General features: G+C 37.4%; 2 protein-coding genes across 3 annotated transcripts in view; one reads left to right on the plus strand and one right to left on the minus strand.

The window, feature by feature from the left end:
- The window catches only part of samd4a (sterile alpha motif domain containing 4A), a 65,074-nt gene extending 55,820 nt beyond the window's left edge, over nt 1–9,254 (minus strand). For both annotated transcript variants that reach the window (XM_042490973.1, XM_042490965.1), the window contains exons 1-2: nt 9,107–9,254; nt 7,383–8,086 (exon numbers count right to left, since the gene is read on the minus strand). In XM_042490973.1, the coding sequence (XP_042346907.1) occupies nt 7,383–7,578 (196 nt within the window). In that variant the 5' untranslated portion in view covers nt 7,579–8,086; nt 9,107–9,254. The remainder of the gene's footprint in view (nt 1–7,382; nt 8,087–9,106) is intronic.
- A 2,550-nt stretch (nt 9,255–11,804) lies between these two features.
- ero1a (endoplasmic reticulum oxidoreductase 1 alpha) lies at nt 11,805–21,928 on the plus strand. Its single transcript, XM_042486755.1, has 15 exons — nt 11,805–11,965; nt 13,472–13,591; nt 13,675–13,758; nt 13,848–13,889; nt 14,062–14,138; nt 14,299–14,372; nt 15,430–15,550; nt 16,263–16,324; nt 16,811–16,837; nt 16,923–17,015; nt 18,655–18,901; nt 19,731–19,800; nt 20,153–20,239; nt 21,201–21,337; nt 21,632–21,928. Exons 1-15 carry the CDS (start codon nt 11,897–11,899, stop codon nt 21,690–21,692), a joined length of 1,371 nt encoding a protein of 456 aa, XP_042342689.1. The 5' UTR covers nt 11,805–11,896; the 3' UTR covers nt 21,693–21,928.
- Nucleotides 21,929–22,942: the final 1,014 nt, after the last annotated feature.

Consider the following 22,942-nt stretch of genomic DNA (forward strand, 5'->3'; position numbering starts at 1 on the left):
AACTTGATCCGATATTGTCCCTCTTTGGGATTGCCTCAAAAGAAGTTTTGCTCTCCTTAATGGGGGACGGAAAACAGGAAGTTACATTCCTTAATAACTATAACTGAAACGCTGCAGGCTACAGATTATTCTTGTCCAAAAATCACAGAAGAAAATCAAGATTTAAACTTTCACCCTGTCGTCTCTCCTTCAAAAAAGTCAAATGTGTGAGGTGATTTGGTTGGGGCGGCTGTAGATAGCATCTCCCATAGGGTTATATCTGAACTCACACATCTGTACCAGGCTGTTCAGACAGATATGCTGCAACCTGAAAATGCATAAACTCCTAAAAAGTAACCAATTCAAGGAAATCATCATCTAAAAACAACATGAAAAACTTCAATAAAAATAAATCCTGTGTGATGCAACTCTGCCTGTCTTTCAGTGTGATAGTGACACCATTGACTACGTTTGCATCTCAAGTCGCAAATAACGTCGCATCACTCGCTGGGTCCCAAAACAAGGCCGCCTCTCAGCCGCTCAGAGAAGTAGGTCACCAAGGATTCCATTCATTTGTACACCACTTTCCAAATAGTTGCGCTTTTCCACTCAGCCCAAGACTTCCAGCTGCATGTTAACCCTTTAACAGCCAGCATGTCTCACTCCTGCACTCAAATCATACACTAATTATTAATCAGCTATTAGACTAATAATCGTACATGAGGGGTTCAGGGAAGGACAAAAGCTTTTTGAATCTGTAAGCAATTTGTGGTTTTGCTGTTTAATTTATTGATGGCTATTTTTAGACTTACAGCGCCAATATTGTTCTCTTTAAATGCTTTAAAATACAGCTATTCAATGTTTTATTCCTATTCTTGAAAAAAAGACTATTTTTTCTAAGGCAGCAGCTTTTTTAAAAAAAGGCAAGCCATTCAAGGAAGATTTACAATTAAACTGAACACAGAGCCTTTAACAGAATAACAACGCATTTGCAGTAACACACACACAAACTAGTATGTTTTTTTGGGCTTAAAATGTTCCCTGTATAGTTGTGGTAACTTCTGGAAAATACTCCATAATCAATACAAGATCTGTATCAGCCCAGTTAAAAAAGCAGACCAATGTATCTGCCTTACTCTAGCACATAAGCACTCAAACAAGCTACCACAACATACCAGAGGGATCACGTAACCAGACAACCTTCTCGATCTCCCTCTTTTCAGCAGCATGTGTCCTGACGTTAAGTCTACAGTGCTGAAACTGGCCTGCTGATTCCATCTGACTTAGCTGAATCAGCGGATGGGAAGCGACCACAAACTGACACAGGTGGGGGGAAAGTCAAAGGCGTGGCCCAAACTTTAATCTGGAGGTACCAGAAGGTAGAAGTCCATTAAAATCTCCTTAAGCATGATTCCACTGGGACAGAGTTTGTTACACAGAATATTTAGAGCCAGCATGTGCTGAAATTACACAGACATGCTTGTTTAAAGTAGAGAAATATGCACCATTTGGTAGTGCTCTACATGATTTCCAGTTCTGAAAGCAAAGTATATTTGCTAGGGGAAAAGAGTTTACCTTTACCATATAATTTAATATGTACAGTAAGACCATTTAGTTTGATCTTTGAATTAACAGTATTTTAAAGTTTTACAAAACCTTAAGCAACACAGCTCATTATCAGACTGATGCGACAATTTCTAAGTGAAATGGACTATAAGAAAAAAAGCAAATCACTACATGGTTGAGGCAAAACAGCTGCACTGTATGGATCAGCTACATTTACATGAACATGATTATCTTAATGACACTGGAAATACACAGCTTCAGACAAAACTGAATATAACTTTAACCATGAAGTGCCGCAGGAATGAGCCCTAAAACCCAGAAATAAGTTAGCATTTCAACATCTCCAGTTCCCTCGTCTCAAAGTCAATGGGTTTTTGGTTAGATGTCTGAAATAAGGTCTGTGGTTAACACTAGCTTGAAAGACTTTAAAATTTTGATCTACAATATAAAATACTTGAGTAAATACCCTGCTTGAGAACTTCAAAGCTTTTACATGATTAGAAAACAGCGGTTGCTAACAAGTGGCTAAATGAAACTATAGAGTGACGCATGTGAGCGCATGACTTCGGTGTAGTCACAAGGAACTGCGACAACACCGAAGTCATGCGACCATAGTGTAGTTTGTTTACAGACTGATGTCTGCCTTTTACATCTGGCGACTGCATTTAGGCTTTAAAAAATCTTAAAAATTGTGTTTTTTTGTGAAAAATATCTTGCTGAACAAAATGTGAACGTAACATAAACATTTGTTTGCATCTGAGCTTATTTTCTGCTGTAATCCAAAATCCCATAGACTTTTCGAAGAGGTAACCAGGGCAATGCTACGTTCCACGTCAGCCTACAGAAAAACATCATTCATTGGGCTCTGTAAGTTTTTTCCACTCCACTGGAGCATGTTGTTTGATTTCCAACTTCATCTTGACCTTTGACAGAATCAGAATATGGTTTAAGTAGTTTTTTTTTACATATGAGGTGATGTATTGGTGCATAACAAAAACCCAGCAAGAGAAAATGTATGAGAGGTACGGATTAGGTAAAAACAACAAAGTGTCCCAAAGGGAAGGATTGAAAGGTTTGTATCCAGGTGTGTTGATGTGTATGCTTAATGTTGTACTACTGTTTACTGATCCCCTGTCTGGTTCTTGCCTTACTGAAATTATGACTTTTCCTAAATTGATCAGGTTGAGGCCTCAGGAAGAGAAGGTTCTTGAGTTATACTGTAACTTTAAGTACTAGTATTTACGGAAAGTGTAGTGAGTGATTGTAAACCAACAGTGTAAATCCCTGAACTGACGACACAGAGAGAGCAGGCTATCATCATCAGTCTGCTCAAAGGCATAACGCCTGGAAAGTGAACTTCTCAGTAATCTAATCAGGCCATTTTGTCAGTGAAATCCTGTTTACTGCGCAAAGTAAAGAAATAACACCAGTCCTAATGCTCAACCAGACACTGAACCAACTGAAAAATGATTCCGCTTGTGCTCTTTGTTGGAAATAATCCGTCTTCAAAAAACAAAATTTGTAGTAAAGCAAGTTAGATATGTTAAAAACTCTGCAATTATGAAAGGGAATTTGGTACATGTGCTGCATAAATGTTTTCTATTTTGTTCATATTTCTCTGTCTTGCGACAATACAGTGAACTTTCAAAGAGCCACAGTGCCTGTGTTAAAGTATCTGTAAATCAAGGTCGATTAAACTACATCAGTAATATCACTGAGGCAGATGGGATAAAATACTGTGACATGGATTTCAGGTCTTCCTGTCCAGCCCCCATGCTTGATGATAAATACCTCCATATCCACAACCATCCAACCCGTAACCCCAACGACGTATTTCACTGCTGGAAATATAAAGATAATAAAACTAGGCTGTCTATGCAATAGAAAGGCACAAATAGTTTTGACACTGGTGGTACATGACCAGAGAAAACAGAGAAAGAGGTCGCTTTTACTAAAGAGGTAGAAAACTGTCAACTACCAGGACACACTGTGCCCTACTAGAACGATAAAAACTCCCACTGGTGGGCGACATAACGCGAAATCGTACATGTGAAACAATGAACGAGCTGGCAAGAAATTATCTCAAAATACAGTAAAAGGTAAGCTAAAACATGTATCTGAAAACATTTGAGGCAAGAAATATGCAACACAGTGACAGATTCTTGGTTTATATATGATTAGTGCCTGTTAGTTTTATCTCTGGTTTTCTGGCCTCCATTTTCATTGTGCAAGAAGCAGTATGGCGCCAACTTCCTGGATGGAACTTAAATGTTACTCTAAGAACATATTAGATGAGAAATAGGCAGAGCAGTAAAATAATCTTGGTTTATATTCAATCAGTGCTACCTAGTTTTACCATTTAATCAGATATCAGTCCCAGTTTAAGAGAGAGTGAGGGGCGGGTCTGTCTCTTAATGCACCTCTTCACTCATTGTGTACATGGTGGCAGCCTGGGTGGCGCGCAATACAAAAATGCAAAAGTACAGCCTGTAGTTCGAGCAACAGCCCAGAAGAACTGGCGAAACTGGGCCCAATGACGTGGTTAGATTAAGGAACGATTACGATGACTCATCTACACATACAACCCATTTTGTTTTGAGACAAAGCTGGTTGAAAATCTGTGAAGTATCCTTTTAAGTTTATTGTGCAAATCACCAAATACCAATCACATACTACAAGGGGAAATATTCTTTAACTCCAAGATGTTTCATTGCATTATATTACACAAACAACAGAAACTAGCCTCTTCCACCCAAAGGCGCATTTCCCTCGTTTCATTTCCACGTCAGAAATCAGAGCCTCGCTTGCTGAGATTCACACAGAATATAAGAGTATGACTCAAGTATCGACACAAAGATCACAAGACAATGTCTCTTTGACTCACACATGATGCACTGTATTCTGAAACATAATAAAAAAAGAGACCTGTTGTTGAATTATAAGAAGATGTCACCCCCCCCTCCATCGCCTCCCCATGTCTCCCATCAGCTTTGATGTCTGACAGTATGAACCAGCCTGACTCTGGGAGGGGTCAACCGAGGAAACTTCACGTAGTGTGCTTTGATGTCTCCAGCTTCATATTAAACAATAACAGAGACCAGCCTGCATTAACAGCAGCCACAGCCCATTGTAAACCCTAATGGAAACTCTATGTAATAAGTGTGAGAGTCACTGCGAGGCAGGGCCATTATGTCACCCCAGTGTATGCCAACAGATGTGTTACTGCATGCAGATGTTGCCATAGGTACACACAGACGCCTGCTCTCCATCACAGCTGCAGCAGCACTTCTTTCTATTTTTCATGAGCCCGGGTGGTTGCCAGGGTTTTTGTTTCCATGGCCACGCTGCAGTCTGATGCAACAAATCCCAGCCAGAGCCCCCCTTGGGTGCCTTGGCGAGATACCAACCCAGAGAGAGCTACAGCGCTATAGGCTGGCACACTGACTGACTGACTGACTGTCTCCAGCCATCCACAGTGCCAGCTGAGCTAACACCATACACGACCCCAACCTCCTTCCACAATCATTTACAGGCTGGCTACAGTTCAGTGCAACACTTTGCACAGTTTCATGCCATTAGTGATTCAGCTATTTATTACTCTTGATGGATCTGCAGGAACGTTTTGGACAGGAAATATCTTCTAATGCTTGCATGGAGCCTGTATGTGTTTGTTCCAGGGTCGGGAACTACAGTCCTTTGGGAAAATATGCCCTTGAAAGCCCTCTGAATTTTCAAATCAGATGGCAAAAGAAAAGAAAAGTAGCAAAATTTGTGATTTGACAACTGAGTCTCTCTTTTGACCATAAAATCAATTAGTATACAGTCTGAAGCAGAAGTAATGTGACATTACTACGGCATCAACGATGAATTTCATTAAATATAACTGCTTAAGTGTAGGGGATGTATTGCTTGAGCCTTACTATCTAAAACACTTACAAACAGTCTCAAACACGGACAAGTAGCATGTCTGACTGTGCTGTTTATGTGGAAGTGATTTAAATAGTAAGGTTTCATCAAAAATGCATGTGTTTTGGAAGTACTAAGCATACAGTTAGATAAACAAGACTTATACTGCACGAGTTGTGTGAGAGATTGTAAACTAATGTTTTGATATAAGCCTTTTTTACACAGAGTTCACACTGTAAGGCCACTGTGAAGTCGCTTATTTATACTGCCTTTGCATTTTTTCACAGAACCAAACAATCTTGGCTTCATGCCACCTGTGTGTTATTTTAGACAGTATACAGGCACCCCAGAAGCAAAAGAGGCTTGACGAGTGTGAGGTCTGACCAAAAGTGTCCGCTTCCTATGAAATATAATATATGCAACTACAGCGCTTTCAAAACAATGACAATGTAATAACATGGTAACAGCAATAATTTACCATCCCTGTAATATAGCAGCTGATGTCGTCATCTGCTCGTAGGATAGGGAGCACCCAGACATCATTGTTTTCCCAATTTGTTCACATTTTCGTTTGCTGTTCTTCTTGGAGTTAGCTGCAAACTTCTATCAGCTGCTTTTTAAATCTCCCTGCTGTTGGTCACACGCATAACATGTCGTCAATACATCACACCCATCTGTCTATGCTCCCATTCTGCGGGCTGTCTCTTAGAGGGCCTTATCACACTAAGTCAACAGTCGGCCATCGGTCAACGTCAGGCCAGTGATGAGCATCCGTGACTCTTGTCGCTGCGGTTTGTCCCTCACTGTTGGTCCTTATCGGTGCTAGAAACAATTCAGCATGTTGAAACACACCGCCAAATTAAATAACTCTGATAAGCTGTTCAGCTCAGCGCACAAAAGGGAGGGAGATTAAAACAATATTGTTATGTGTAAGACTGTTTTTCTTTAGCCACTGAGCTCTTAAGAGAAATGTTACCTGATGGGTTGTGCTGTTGTTCATTGGCGCAAGGTAAATATGCTCCATTTTTTCAATATTAGATTGTGTTGTTAATGTGCTAACTGGCCAACTAGTGTCATGGTGGTATTCCAGTATACCGTTTTGCCTAACTATTACAGACTACTGCTGTCTGCTGGTATGGAGGGATATTGCCTCTCACGCAGGCGACGAACATATGTGCTTGTTGGCTGTCAGTTTGGTGTGTTTATGTGCAACTTTTTGCCTGAGACATGGTGACGTAAAGGCGACACAGCAGGGGGCTTACATCGCTGCTAGTTTTCTGATGTCAGTTTGGTGTGTCTAGGCCTTTACACAGACATTGATTTGACGCTGTTACTACATCCGCAGCCAGTTTAAAGATGAGACAACTCTGTCCCCTTTTTTCAGCAAAGTGAAGCAGCATTACAGTGCAAAATTCCTGTCTGGAAAAGGCAGTGTAAAAAGGGCTATAGTATTGCTGTTGTTAAACGCAGATTCCTATGAATCTGATTCATCGAGAATTGTCTCCGATTTTTCTTTTGGGCACCCAGTAGCTCACCTGGTAAAGCGGGTGCCCCATGTACAAAGGCTATATCCTTGCTGTAGTGAACACGGGTTGGATTCCACTCTCAGCCCTGGCATGTCATCCCCCTCTTTCCCCCTTTCACACCATCTATCCTATCAAATAAAGGGAAAATTCCCCCTAAAAAATAATACTAGAAAAAAAAAAGAATTGTTACCGTTTTTGATTTCTTTGTTTACTGGATGCATGCAAAAAAAAAAAACAAAACAATTTTTCGTCCTGAATTCAATATAATGCAGAGTCAATAATTCATATACAAATTGTTATTTTGGGCATGAGGTACTGCTTTAATGACTTTGCCTCTAAATACATCTTTATCATGTCTTAATGAGTGATGTGGTGGTTTGTCACTGTGTAAGTTGGCTGTCCTACCTGGGTTGTTAGCCTCTCCCTCCAGGACCTGGAGTTCGGTGCACTCGGCGAGGGAGTGCTCCAGACAGAGCTGCAGAAATCGGGCCTGGGTCCGGCTCACCCTCTTCAGCAGGGACAGCAGAGCCACCGTTTGCTCACACTCATTCCACCCCTTGAACCAGCTGGCAAGCACACCCACCTGATCGCGAAACATCATGGTCTGCGAGGCGGGGGTAAAGCAGGCTGACTGTGGTGGAGCCGGGCTGGGCTGAGAGGAGCAACCTTTACACTGATGGTTTGGGGTAAAACTGAAGGAGGATGACGATGGTCTTATCAGCTGTTTGTTGATGTATACGCGGGGAGGGGTCAGTCAGTTGGTGAGGTTCAGCTGAACCACTGTGATGCCATTCTTAGCTTTGTTGTTGCAATCACTGTTAGGCCTTCTGGTGCCAAAATGTGTTTCGCCTGCAGCCGGCGCTTGATATATTCCTGCTGGAGGGGGTTTCTGCACTGTCTTCTCCTCTTCTCCTGTCTGATAATCTCCTTTGGTGTGTGTGTGTGTGTGGCTCTCTTCTAGCTAGGCATTAGGTGATATGAGCTGCTCTCTGCTGCTTAGTAGCTCCCAGAGGGATTGATATTTGATGAGTCAGCTTTCTTCCAGCACACGCTGTGTCACATCAGCTTCAGCCTCACTGGCATTTTTCTTCAGGGAATCCCTCTTAAGCCTGCAGGACGATGTTAGAAGTTTGGGGAGAAAAAGGAAACATATTTATAACAAACAATGCTCTCTGTGGCTATCTGTACACCCCCTCTCTTTCATACATATGCAATGACTTAAACAGTTCCCCAGAAATGCGCCAGTGTCCCTGTTGCTTCAGCTCTGCAGACTTTATGCTGCTGCAGAAAAAAAAAACACCCTTCAAAAACTCATACATGCATTTATAGGTCGCCTCCTCGCCATCGCCTATGCGCATAGGCTTGTGGCATTCACCGCCGAGACAAAAATAAATAATTTTCGCTTTTGGTATCCACCCATTCCTAAAAATACAGCTGTCGGTACTACTGGCGCTGCATCCCGGAATTTTCCAAAGGACGGACGCCGGTCCGGGTTACCGACGGCGGCTGTTGGCTGGCAGAGAGGCTGCTGTAGAGACGTTAGCAGCGACTTCCCTCCGTTATCTTAATGACAGATTACTCTCATATGAAGCTGTATTTCAAATCTGGCTGTAAGTGGTGAGTTTTAGCCAGGAGAGTAACGTTAAGCTAGGAGCAGACTGAGCGTTAGCCGCTGTCTAAAACTGTCACTTTGCTTCATCAGCACACAGGGAATGACCGTTGGCGGATATGTGTGTGTGTGTGTGTGTGTGTGTGTGTGAGCAGTTTCTAAAAAGAACAAATATAGCCATTTTTCTGTATTTCTAACCATTTTCCCCTTCTGTAACTTTCTATAGAAAGCTCTGTGTAACTTTAACGTAAGTTGTAACAACAAACACCGTTAGCAAAACGACCAACATTAACGGCTGAATTCTCTGTAACCGCTCAGCAGAAATGACAAAGCGATAACTCGACAATTCGTTAAATTGTGTAACTGTAACACAAAACCTGTTTGTAAAAGATAGTAAGTTAGTATTTCCTTTCTAAGCCGAAAGAAAGAGGACAAAACAACGAAAAACGAAGGTCCAGAAACTTCAGTTTGAATGTTTCAGCTGTCGGGTAGTCGGTTGGTCGATGGTGACGGGTCTTACCTCCCGGAGCAGTTTGCATCGTTGGCTTTGTCTCAGTTACGGGCGACAGGCTTAGCTTTTTTTCGGGGAGCGGTGCCCCTTCACTCCGGGTCTGAGGGATTTGCCATCTTGACTAACTTTTCCTCTGTCTATCTCCCAGCAGACGGGCTGCTCTGCTGCTCCGCTCTAAAGCACCGCGAGCACGGTCAAGATGAAAGGAAGCAGCACGTGACTGCCGGTTAAGGCTTTCAAAATAAAATACTGCAGTGCGGCGACGCCATAATTGTACAGAGTTTTCCTAATTTACCTCTGGATTATTTTACTGCTTTCTTGGAGAAGCTCTTAAAACGATGCAATTTTTTTTAAAAAAAATCATAAAAAAATTAGTTGCCTGTGTCATCGCCGGAATATTGAACTGCCTGCATTTAATTATGATTAGCCTATGATGTAGTAGGTAGCGCACTAGAATAAACAATAAACTCTTAAAGAGCTCTGGTAGTAGGCATTTTTTAAATATACGATATAACTTTATGTATCCCGAGGGAAATTGCTGTACAGAAGTTCCAGTTCAGTAGGACAGAACAAATATATAAAATTACTTTAGCAATAAAGATCATAAAATGTTGCCTAAACAGATTAACAACAAAGATTTCGAGGTGAAGGGTAAAAATTCTAAAATATAAACAAGTTACCAGCAAGAATCAGTCTCAGTGGGTTGCATAATGAGCTATAGTTGTAGTTGTTGACCTGAGAAGTAATTACATTTATGGATATGCCATTACCAATACAATAGCCTACTATCACACACTGACCGAGCGCACAAAAACACAAATTAAAACATTTACAAACGGCATTTAAAATATCAGTCAAAATAAAATCATTCCATTTGTTTTTATCATTACAATTCACATTGAAAAATGACTTTAGATATCACATACTGTAACAAAAGGATATAAACATCTGCCTACCTTTTTACAGTGCACCATATATTAATCACCGTGCCAAAACAAAATGAATACATGGACTTACTGTCACTATTTTTGGTATTTCCAGTTTGCGGTCTCCAACAGCCCTTTAGTAAATGCCACAGGCTGTAATTTTGAAAACAGGAGCACTGTAACTTCCGGCTACGTTTCGGCGGTCTTGACGCAGGGAGGCTCGCGCTGCTCCTTTCCACATGCTAATCATTAACAGCGGAGCATTACGTCAGGGGCTTGGCAGCGCGAGGAAGCACCAAAATAGAGAGAGAGAAAGAGAGAGAGAGAAAGAGAGAGGGACTTCAAGAAAATGCAAGTAAAAGAAATAATAATGAAGCCCAAACAGAGACAAGAGCTGAATGTTAAAATAGCACATACTGAGATAATCAGATGAGGTAAGTACACTTCTGAGGCGGCAAATTTGACTTTTACTCGATTATTTCCACTTTTTAGGCCTAAATCTATTTCACTACATTCCCCAGCTATAGTTACTAGCTTACTATAACTTTCCAAAGCACATATCACCAGTTTCAGTGGTGGAAAGTAGGCTAACTAAGTGCATTAGCTAAAGTACTATAGCAATTTTACCATACCTGGACCCTACTTTACTTGAGTATTTTCCATTTTATGTTATTTTATACTTCTACTCCACTTGCCCACATTTTAGGGAGAAATATTCTCACTACTTTTCACCTCGCTACATTTAAAGACCATGCTTACTTCTTTTGTTTTAGATTAAAATTATTAATACAACAGATAAAACCAGTCCCAGAAACTATACGTAACATTTATAGGAAGTCCTTTTTTCCATATGCCATTTATTATTTATTATTAGAGAAAAGCACTTTTTTAAATTAAGTATTAAGTTCGCTTTTATTATTCATTTATATTTGTAGAATTTATTGCTCCTACCTCGCTGTTGTGAATAATGTCATAGGCTATAAGTTTAGAAAATATGTGTTTGTTTCGAGGCTTATATGAAACACAGTCTATAGCTATATTAAATAAACAAATATATTTTGGGGTATTACCGCAAAAATGAGTACTGTTACTTTTCATATTTTAGTAAATTTTGCCGATGAGTTATTTTTTACAGAATGTCCCTTTAAGTGTAAATGTAAATGTCTTTTAGTCCCACCGTGTGGCTGACTGTTGGTATTACATTTGAACGTAACAAACACATAAACATTTTTTTTTTAAAAATGTAAATATCATACAACAGGAGAAAATGCATTGAGTTTGGTTATTAACACGTTTGCATACTTTTTAAAAATTAGCCCACTTCTCTGTTGTGATATAATGTCTAAAGTTTGGAAAATATGTATTTTTTTTCGAGGTCTATATGAAACAGTATATACATAAACCAGGTATATAAAAAAATATCATTTTGAGTATTCTTTTGATGTGGGCTACACATTTTTAAATTTTATAATAATGCATAGAGAATATATATATATATATATTTCTCGTCTCCACGTGGTTTCAGTCGGATAGTTTTTTTGAGCGAACAGGAACAGAAATTCAAACAAAAAAAACAACAGTTTTTTAAGGTATTGCGTTAAATGTGAACACAGAGAAATACAGTGTGTGTGTGACGGTGTGTGATTAATGCACTTGAATAATAAAGGACTCTGCGTGTGATAAAGCAGCTGATCGATCTGTCACGTATTACACGTAGCGGACTGGAAATGAGGAAACCAGGAAGCAACAGTTCACATGAGATCACCGCCGCTCACCTCCTCCACCCACAGTACTCTGTTAAACTACAAGTTTTCCTCTTGTATACATACTTTCAGACAGTGTGGTGTAGTTTTCTGGCAGAGTAGGGGTCGTCATGAAGCTGGTGGTCCTCGTGCTCCTCCTCCAGGTGTCCGGGTGCGCAGACAGCAGGTGCTTCTGTCAGGTGAGCCGCTGGCACTTCACTATGGAGTTACTAACATCATATTTGTTTTTAATCAGTGTGGTCAATATTCCTCCTGCAGTTTCTCTTATAGGTCTAATGTTACTTTCTACACACTGATGTATTTGTTAATACATGTGTGTCGGTTTTGCACGTGCTAGAGCAATTAAAAGATACGTGTAAAGTAAATTTGACGTGATTTTTCTAAGTGCATATAATAGGCCCAGGTGTAAATAACTAACTTAAAACCTCATTGTAACAGTAGAAATCCTACAAGAAGAAATTAGCTCGAGCAGAGTGATGGTAACAGTCATGAGTGGTGACCCGTAATGAAGTAAGTTTACTCAAGTACTCTTCTCAGGTATAATTTTGCCCAACTTGTACTTGGGTATTTACTTTTTATGTTACTTTATATGTCTTCTTCACTGTGTGAGTGTGAGTTTTATGTGATGACTTCTGAAGGATGGAGACATCTGTTAAAGCTTCAATAAGCACACCTTTAATATGAGTAAAAGTATGAGTATACAATTATAATTACAATTAAAATGAACATGGGTAACATAAATGAAGATGAGTACAAAAATGAACTGAGACTACAAATGAGGACAAGTACAACAAAGACGAGCGCTCGGGTCAGCCCAGACAGAGACAGGACTAAACGCAGACTAACTGAGACAGAGCACAGAGAGCTGGCTGACACTGACCGCTTAGAAACGCCGTAGTATTTATACAATACTGTGACGTAGATGATAGGTATCAGTTACTAACATGTCAGGTACTAGACTTCTTTTGAGGAATGAGGCAGGTATTTGTGTTGCTAAATTTACTGCCACTGGTCCAGCTCAGGTATCCGTGGTCAAACATAACCTGTAGGTACTAAGACTTCGCCATATGTAGGTATATAGGTATTTCCTTTAAGTAGACACAGAGTCTGGAACTAACTATAGAGGATGCATAATCATAAAAAATCATACTAACACTGTATTTAAGATGGAAATGTACATTTTTCACTAGTTTTATCTGACATCCTTTAGTTACTTTGCAGTAGGGATCAACAGATTATTGGCCTGGCTGATTATTGGGGCCGATATTTGGCATTTTGCAGATTATTGCTGATGAAATAAATTAATGAAAAAATGTGTGTATTACACTCAAACAGCACCAGGGAAGGCAGTCTGCAGTACATACAAATAAAATGTCAGTATGGGAGGATACTTTGTAAAACCTCAGGGATTTATTTTTACTTATTCATTTTTTATTTACATTTTCATTGAATTTAAAAGAAAAAAAGCTGCCGGGAACTTCAGTTTTGATTAAACATTTGCCGAAGGTATTTAAACAAAGTTTTGTGTTGGAGTTTGTTGTATTCCAAATTCTAAATTTTAACGAAATAACAGAAAACTACAAAACTGTATACACCCTTGTATGTGTAATATAGTGAATGGTGTTCAACAGAAAACCACCAGCTCAGAAGATAAGATTGTTTTGTGTATTTTGTGTCTCACAAAGGTCACAGGTGATCTGGACGACTGTACTTGTGATGTGGAGACCATCGATACCTTCAACAACGACAAGCTTTTCCCCAAACTTCAAAATCTTCTGGAGTCAGACTATTTCAGGTTCTACAAGGTGAGGTGGACTGATGGACACACACACACACACACACACACACACACACACACACACAGATTAACAGTGTTGATCCTCTGCAGGTGAACCTGAATAAGGCGTGTCCGTTCTGGGCGGTGAGCAGTCACTGCGGTCTGAGGGACTGTGCTGTGAAGCCCTGCTCTCTTGTGAGTTCCTCGTCTCATCTCATCCACATGCTTCAAATAATGTCACCTGCATTCGCATCAGACTTGCTAAAATTTCTCTGCGCCCACAGAACGAAGTGCCGGAGGGAATCAGATCGTCCTCCCACAACAAGGTGAATCAGCCAGGATCACTTTATCCATATTCTGTTGTAGTATTTCAGAGTATTTTTCCCTTTATTTTACAACTCAGAAGAGCTTTTAGTGAAATAATTTTACTTATTAATGGAATCAAAAATGTTGTGATTGTTTGTGTGTGTGTGTGTGTGTGTGTGTGTGTGTATTCAGTATTCAGCAGAAGCAAACGAGCAGTCAGCTGAGTGTGAGCAGGCGGAGCATCTCGGAGCCGTAGATGTTTCACTGAGGTGAGTCAGGATTATAGTATAAGATCACTATGTTAACATTAAATACAGTATATTAATACTTTAAAATTATTGGTCATTTAAAGACTTTGTGTATTATAATATAACATTTTAGCCAAACAGACACAGTTGAACCAGCATATTTCTCTGTTTTCATTTCCAGTGACGAGACCAAAGAGGCTCTCCTCAGCTGGAGCAAACACGATGACGAGGCCGAACGCTTCTGCGTGGTTGACGGTACTTTTAAATCCATCAACTGAGCAAATGATAGAATGAACAAACATATAATCCAAAATTTTTATGTATTTTAATTCAGTGTTCTTTGCCGTATCCCATATTTAAAAGTATAGTTACAACAAATGAAAAAAAAGACCTGTTGATTGACATGTGGCATCCTCATTTTAACTTTATTTATTCAGTCGTTAACCCTTTTTTGTTTTTGATTTGTGATCAGCACAAATAATGGTTTGGGGACAAAAAAAAGTAAAAATGTAATTTAATTTAATTTTTTAAATTTTTTTTTTTTTGGTAAATCTCCATCACATTTTAATAAAATTAACAAAGAGTCATAGTCATACGTCATAGTCATAGTCATTAACATAGGTAATGTTAAAGCTAAAATATAATATTTTAGGGAATAGGATTTAAATAAGTCATAGTTTTTAGAGAAGACACACATTAAAAAAAAACAACAGAACAGAAGGTTTATAGTGATATTAGGGAACATAACTGAAATAATACATTATTTAAAGATTTTATGAGGATAAAATAAATTTTATTTTATTTTTATTTTTATTATTTTTTTATTTAAGGAATTAATTAAAGAATATGTATGTCTTTTTAAGGAAACGTGAGAATACAATATTTGAAAATGTAAATGGAAAGAATACAAATAATTTTACTAATGTGACAAAACTGACTATTTAATTTCTCATTTGTGATTTCATGTGGCAAAAAAATTGTTTGAATTTTGAATTTAAAATCAAGTTTATTTAAGGAGCATAATGTGAAGAATTTTTTGCAAACAACTGAAACAGTAAAATATATTGTAAGTACAGTTTTTTAGGGAACAAGATATAAAGCATATAACACTAAAGAACATTTAAGTAAATTTATGGATCACAGATCAGTTTCTTTGTATTTTGATTTCTCAGCACTTTTCAGGTCGACCGAACGTATTATCATGGGTGTCTGCTACTGTCTCCACCTTTCACTGGAGGTCTTTTTGGTTTTGGTCAAACTTGGTTGACAAAGAAAGTGTCTCACAGCGGACTGAAGTGTTTCTGTTTCCCAGACGAGGAGTCACCGGACTCCCAGCATGTCGACCTGCTGCTGAACCCGGAGCGCTTCACGGGCTACAGAGGACCAGAGGCCTGGCAGATCTGGAACAGCATCTATGAGGAAAACTGCTTCAAGTAAACACTCAACAACTGTTAAACAATAACAGCTCGGATCAGCGGCTGGTCTTTGGTTTTAGGTCGTCAGTTCTCTTGTGCTGTGTTCGGTTGCTTTTCACAAGCTATTTAACCTTTTGAAACCTGAGAAAATTTGATTTCAAAAAATGCAAACATGCATTGGGAAAAGCATTGAGCAACTTGGCAAAAAAAATTCCAGAAAATTACCAGAAATTAGTAAAAAGAAAATTACCTGAATATTTTTTGGAGAAAAAGAGGGAAAGAGGGTAACCCTAACCCTTTTTTTTTTAAAAAAAAAAAAAAAAAAAGATAAATATGGAAAAAAGTATACGTAGTATTTTTTTTCATTGCCTTTGTTTTGTTTAAGTGTCCTTTTTCCTATTTTCAGGCAATTTTCTTGTTACTTTTAACTAAGTTCTTGTTATTTTTTTAGACCATGTCTAGTTAGACCAGTGCTCATTACGCTCTTCCCATGTTTTTCAAAGTAATCAAACCAACTTGCTCAGGTTTCAAAGGGTTAAAACAAGACTAAAAGTCTACAGGCTGATGGAGAAAAACTTTCATCAGTCTTCATTCTGATAAATAATAATAGTTGATTTATATTTTGTATTAAGAAATCTGGTAAATAAGCCATGTTGTCAAATAAATGTAGTTGTAGTAAATGTAGTAAAAATGATAATATTGGCTCTCTCCCTTTACTTCCCCCTCACAGACCGTTTACTGTCAAGCGACCTCTCATTCCCGACTCGTTCCACAGCAGCTCGGGAAGTGAAGGTAAGAACTATTTAGGGTTTTAGTGCATCAAGGTGTTTGCAAGGGTTACTGTTTATTTATTTGGTTACTTAATATTTATTTTTTCCCAGTTTATCTTTTTCTCTGGAAATAATAATGAGAAAATGTAGATATTTGATTTTGGGTATGTGGCTGCATGAATATATGTTTAGTGAATTAGAGTATAGGATTAAATTAATAAGGAATATGGTTGATTAAAATTAAATAAATTGTGGGATTAAATAAGTTTGTACTTGCTACTTTTCGAATATGTAAATCAAGTTATCATGTGTTTGACCATTTCTTTATGTTTTTCATTGTCTGTAAATATTACTTATTTCAGTCTGCTTCTTCTTATAATAATTTCTCAATTTTCTTTTTTACATGTTTGAAATAAATCAAATCAAATCATGATTCACTTCATTTAGACTGTCAGTTTTGTTGCGTTTGTGTGTGTGTGTTAACAATATTGTGTTTATTTATTTACAGCAAAGATCTTCTACAGCTGGCTGGAAGGTGAGCTGACGTTTCACCTTAAGAGAGAAATCAAAGGCTGTTTTTTTTGTTCAGTTTTCAGTCCTCTCTGTTTGTGTCTCTTCAGGCCAGTGTGTGGAGAAGAGAGCTTTCTATCGGCTCATCTCCGGCCTCCATGCCAGCATCAACATACACCTGAGCGCCAGGTACCTCCTGGATGGTGAGAAACACCGACACTTTCACAAACCTCACAGATCTGTCGGTTATTCTCTCCCACTGATTCATGAGCAAAACAAAACGTCAGCAGCAAGGACAGAGACAGAAATGTTTGCAGTTTGTATTTTAAATTCTTTACATATAACAAACTGACCTTAAATAATACAGAAAAATTCAACTACCTGTGCATTATTAGCCCACATGGTAAATTCAGCATTAAAGGAAAACTTGCATAATGACCATTTATCTATCAATTTCTCACCATGATATGCTTTGAATTAAGGAGGAAAATTTTGTTTTTCTTGCACGCCTCCACTTTCAGTGGAGGCACCCCCAGCATCTCAGAGCACGGTGTGCATTCAAGCATTCATGCATTTGAGTTATTCTTGATTTATTTATAAAAAAAAGCAACCAAACAAAGGATCAAAGGAATCATGGCTCCCGCTGCCTCTCTTACTCTGTTAAAAATTAAAAAAAAAAAAAAGTTAAAAAACATTTTTTTTTAATAAAATAATAATAATTAAACCAAAGTGAAAACACTAAAAAACTAATGTAAACAAAATAATAAAACAGCATTAAAAAAAAAATAAACTATTGACAAATAATAATAATCATTCAATTAATACCAAAGAAAAAATTTATTTTTGCTCTGACAAAAGTCAGTATAAACAGTCTAATGTCGTGTTGCGTGCCGAGCAGGTGGCTGCGTATGAGCTCTGCTTGAGCACATTTTAGATGCACGCTGACTTGTTTGAGAGTTAATAAGTATTTTTTTTATATAAAGTTTTGTTTTTGTTTAACTTGGTCCCCAGTGACTGAAATTCGTGAAGAATGGTCACATTTTTTGGCTTCTCCATTCACCATGGAGGCATATGAGAAAAACAAAGGTTTCTTAAAAAATGTAGGGTTACATGTGGTGCGTTATCAATATACAAATGTATTAAATGTAAAAGTATTAATACACAATACACATCTCCACAGTAATAATTCCATCAGTACAACAACATAATCATGCCATAAAAAACTCCTATTCTCCCATACTCCTATAACTCTTATTGGCTGCGGTTACATGGACATGAATAACCTGTTTATGAGGCTTGTCCTGGTTAGGATCATATTTGGGATATTGTTTGCAGAAAAATTTGGTTATTTACAGTCTGCATACACACCCCAGTTTCTTTCAGAGAACTCCAGCTAGTAATGTCAGGTGTCTCATAAACCTACACTCATGCACGCTGTTGTATGTAACCTTGATATCTTCTATTTTTTCCTTATTTTTCTTTACTAAAAGCCTAACTAGGGACAGGAATTTGGGACATAGCAATATGTAATCTCTATATGTGAAACATCAGTTACTACAGCTTGTGGAAGTTGTACTGTGTTTGTTTGCATTGTCCCTATCAAATAAACTATATAAATAAAAATGAAATAAATACGCTTTTTACATTCTCCAAAAACCGGATCATAATCGGGTTATTCGTGTCCATGTAAACGCACCGAACGACTAAGAGACTGATTCTGATCAGGTCTTGTTTAATGTTCTTTCTGGATGCTAATATGATATTCAAAACTTCACAATAAAATCCCCTAATTTCAGTGAAAGGCATTCTGACCCATCTGTGTTAACCCCTTCTTTCCCTCAGACAGCTGGTTTCAGAAGAAGTGGGGTCACAACGTGTCAGAGTTCAGACAGCGTTTTGATTCGGAGCTGACGGCTGGCGAGGGGCCCAAGAGGCTCCGCAACCTGTACTTCCTGTTCCTGATCGAGCTGCGAGCGCTGGCCAAAGCTCTGCCCTTCTTCCAGCAGCCGTCCTTCCAGTTGTACACCGGCAGACCGGAGGAGGACCAGAGACACAAAGAGCTGCTGCTGGACATCCTGCAGCTGGCCCGGTGAGCCCGAGACCTGATACTGACACAGAACAGGGCCGGCATCAAGTCTTTAATACACTTTTTACTCAGATTTATTTTATTTTATTCAGTGTGGTCCATTCAATATTCACTCTGTCCTATAATATTATTTTCCTGTAAATGTCCCATCAGTTTTTGAAGTTTGTCTCAATTTCAAAAAGTAGAGCTGCTGTGTAGACAAATAGATGCTTTTTTCAGTAAATAAATATAGCAAATATAAGAGAAATTCAAATAATTTCTGTATTATTTATATTATTTAATTTATTAATTATTTCTGTACATCATTATATATTGCATATATATATATATAAAATGATGTACAGAATAATTTATAAATAAATAAATATATAAATTATTTTTATTATTTTTTTATTTATTATTTTTTTTATTTATAATTAAATTATTATTATTTCTTGGTTTATATATACATATTATGTATAATATTTTCAATTAACTTCAGATGGTAAATTTGGTCATTGCAAAAGCACATGGATGAAAATAAGTACAGATGAATAAAGAAAGTAGAAAATAAATAGTAAGAGGTATGTAAAACTTAAATAAGAATTAAGGTTAAAAAATAAAATATGCAAGAGTGGTACAACATGACAAAGTTAAGGTACAGCTTTATAGTTATTTTTCTCTCTTTTTTGCAAGCAATTTTCTTTTTTTCTAGAGTTTCCTGGAAAAATGCTTTGCTAAATGGTTCATTTTATAAAGCTACTAGTTTTGGGAGCAACCTGTGGATTATTTAGTTTTCTTCTCTTCTTATTAGTGTAGTTTCTTGTGAGTTTGTTGTGATTTTCCTCTCCAGATCTTTCCCTCTGCACTTTGATGAGACGTCTCTGTTTGCTGGGGATGAAAAAGAAGCAGCCGAACTGAAGGTCAGCGATTATTATAACCTTCTGTTCAACAAGAAAACTGAAAAAAATGAAGTAACAGACAGAGTGATCACCTCGTATTCCAAGAAAATACTGCTGTATTTATCAAGAAAGGATCATTTCAGATTTAATAACGTGGACAGCAGGTCTTTGTGGACATGAGAAGAAAATCTGCGTTCATTTAACTGAAAATGAGACTCATTTTGTTTCACTAAACAGAAAATAAAGGACTTGTTCACACTCTCATTAAAATCAAGTCATTATCGACACACTCCACTCTTGTTATTTAGTTATTAACCAGGTTTTAAACATATTTTTTTCGACCATCAAAGTGACTTGAGTGTGTTTTCTTCAGGAGGACATCAGACTGGCCTTCCTCAACATCTCCAGGATCATGGACTGCGTGGGCTGCTTCAAGTGTCGACTGTGGGGGAAACTGCAGGCGAGTTTTTTCTTTTTGTTGTTGCAACGGTTATTTGATCTGCTGTGGTGGAGTCTAACTCATTATATTTGCCCAAGTACTACTTAAGTACACATTTAAAGGCACTTATACTTTACTTGAGTCCTTAATTTTCACGCCACTTCTACTCCAGCTCTCATTAGCTGAGTGTCAGTGGTGGAAGAAATATTCATCTTTTTCTGCTTCACTACATGCATTTGATAACTTTAGTTACTTTTCAAATTAAGATTTATGTGCACAAAACCTACAAAGAGCTTATTTAATATTTTATTATTTATATCTGATTAGAAATTATGAATGGTTCCAGCTTCACAAAGATTTGCTGCTTTTATTTCAAATAATTTAAATTTATTTGTAATAATCCTGTCATTTGCACACATTAAAAACTGTTATTCTCACTGTTTTTACAAATCAATCAATTAATCTCTTAATGAAGAACAATCAGTAGATGAAGCCATGATGAAAATTCATGATGAAAAAACTAACAATCGACCTTTTTGAGGTGCTAAATCCTCAAAGTAGATATCAGTGCAGTCAAAATGAGGACGGCACTCCGATTATAGCTCTTTTTATTATTACCACAATAAAAATAAAAATAAGAAGAAAAAAATGGGAATAATAAAAAATACCATAATCAGAGAGTGCTGTTGTAACTTTAACTGCATTAATGACTAAAATGAAAATAAAATTAATTGCTAGTTAAAAATGAGCTTTTATGCTTTTATATTATTATTAGTCATAATAATCTAATGATACAATATTTAATAGTGTAACAGTCACAAAGGACATTTTTTCAACTTTTATTGCTTTAAGGACATTTTATATGTACGTACATACTTAAGGATTTTTGCTTGTGACAGAGTATTTTTACAGTGTGGTAATTGTACTCTGGTACAACAGTGATTTGCTGCCTTGTTTTGATCTCTGTCTCTCTCGTCATCAGACTCAGGGATTAGGAACATCCCTAAAGATTTTGTTTTCAGAGCGGCAGATTGAAGCTCTGCCCACATCCAGCGTCCAGCGACCCAGTTTCCAGCTCAGCCGACAGGAGATCGTCTCCCTGTTCAACGCCATTGGAAGGTGAGAGAGTCTGTCAGCATCGTACATCAACATGTGTATGTCCCGAGGGACCTTTGTCTTGGACATAGAGGCTGTAACATAAAAATACATATTGCAGAAACAGACTTTAAGTGCACAGCACAGACCCGTGCAAACGTTAAGTGCATTTAAATATGTGCAACGCTGCCCCTGAAATGTGAAAATAGCAAATTCTCTCATTATATCCTCAGAATAACTGGGGTACATGGCAGAGAGAAAACTCTGGAGCCCAAATTTACATTTCAGTCACTGTTTTCTTGGTGAATTGTCCCACAGGATTTCCACCAGCATCAGAGAGCTGAAGAACTTCAGATGGCTGTTATCAGAGGAGCGGTGACGACGTGGAGAGCAACTCTTCTGCCTGAATCCTGCTGAAATATGATTTGAATCACCACCAGAGTTTAAAATGAAGAAAGATCAGCTTTCATTACCTGAAAGTCAATGGTAAAAGAAGTATTCAGATATTTTACTTGAGTAAAATTACAGTGTAAAATAACCTGTTACAAAAGTAAAGGTGTTTCATTCAAGATTTTACTTGATGGCTTGATGTGTTTAAAAAACAGGTTAAAAGCAAAGAGCAGTTTATGACCTTTACACCTTTAAAAGAGAGTGTAAGTATATATATATAGAAAATTCAAACATGTTATATGAAAATATGCTTCAATCACTGTAACAGTCCAGTGGACAGTAATACTCTATTTTTTTGATTTATGCTGGCATCCAGAAGATGGCGCTGTTTTTAAGCAAAACTTATTTTTACTGATAAATACAAAATCTAATAGCTTTGTAAAGTCTTAATTTATGTAAACAAGAAAAATATGCACTGTGTTAAGGTGAAGAAATGTATGGGGGTGAAAATATTTTTTCTGGAATTTTCAGACTGAGGATTTTGTTTTTAATCATACATTGTCATTCGTGTGTGCGTGTGTGTGTGTGTGTGTGTGTGTGTGTGTGTGTGTGTGTGTGTGTGTGTGTGTGTGTGTGTGTGTGTGTGTGTGTGTGTGTGTGTGTGTACACATTAACCTATTTCCATCGGTTGGTCCGGGTTATTGGTGCCTTCAGGTACACCTGGTAAACTCTGAGTCCATGCTTGTGCCTTTTTGCTGACATTTATTCAAGATTTTGTTTTTAAAATAAATATTTAATAAAAAGAAACTTGTTGTTTGCTATAGAAATACATTATATAAATGTGTATTTTGGCTGTTAACATAGAAAAAAAATTTAATATATTTTTTAGATTAATCAATTGTCTTATAAATTTAAATAAAACATAATTACGATTATAATCTAAATGATATTCAGTTTCAAGGATTATAAAGTTATTTTCTTTATTCAAAGAAAATAAGACAAGCCAATTACCTTACAATAAATTTAAAATAATAATGACAATATAATAGTAATAGTTATTTTTATAATCATTATTATTATTATTATTTATTATTATTATATTATACACTGTTTGGAGGATTATGTAAATTTTTTTTTTTAGTATTCATTTCTTTATATTAATTTTGTTGAATATGTCTGTGTTTAATATTAATACACTAACATTAAATAATATAGTATGATAACTCTTTTTAATTTGGA

This window comes from Plectropomus leopardus, chromosome 1 (assembly GCF_008729295.1).
Source record: "Plectropomus leopardus isolate mb chromosome 1, YSFRI_Pleo_2.0, whole genome shotgun sequence".
Classification (NCBI taxonomy): Eukaryota; Metazoa; Chordata; class Actinopteri; order Perciformes; family Serranidae; genus Plectropomus; species Plectropomus leopardus.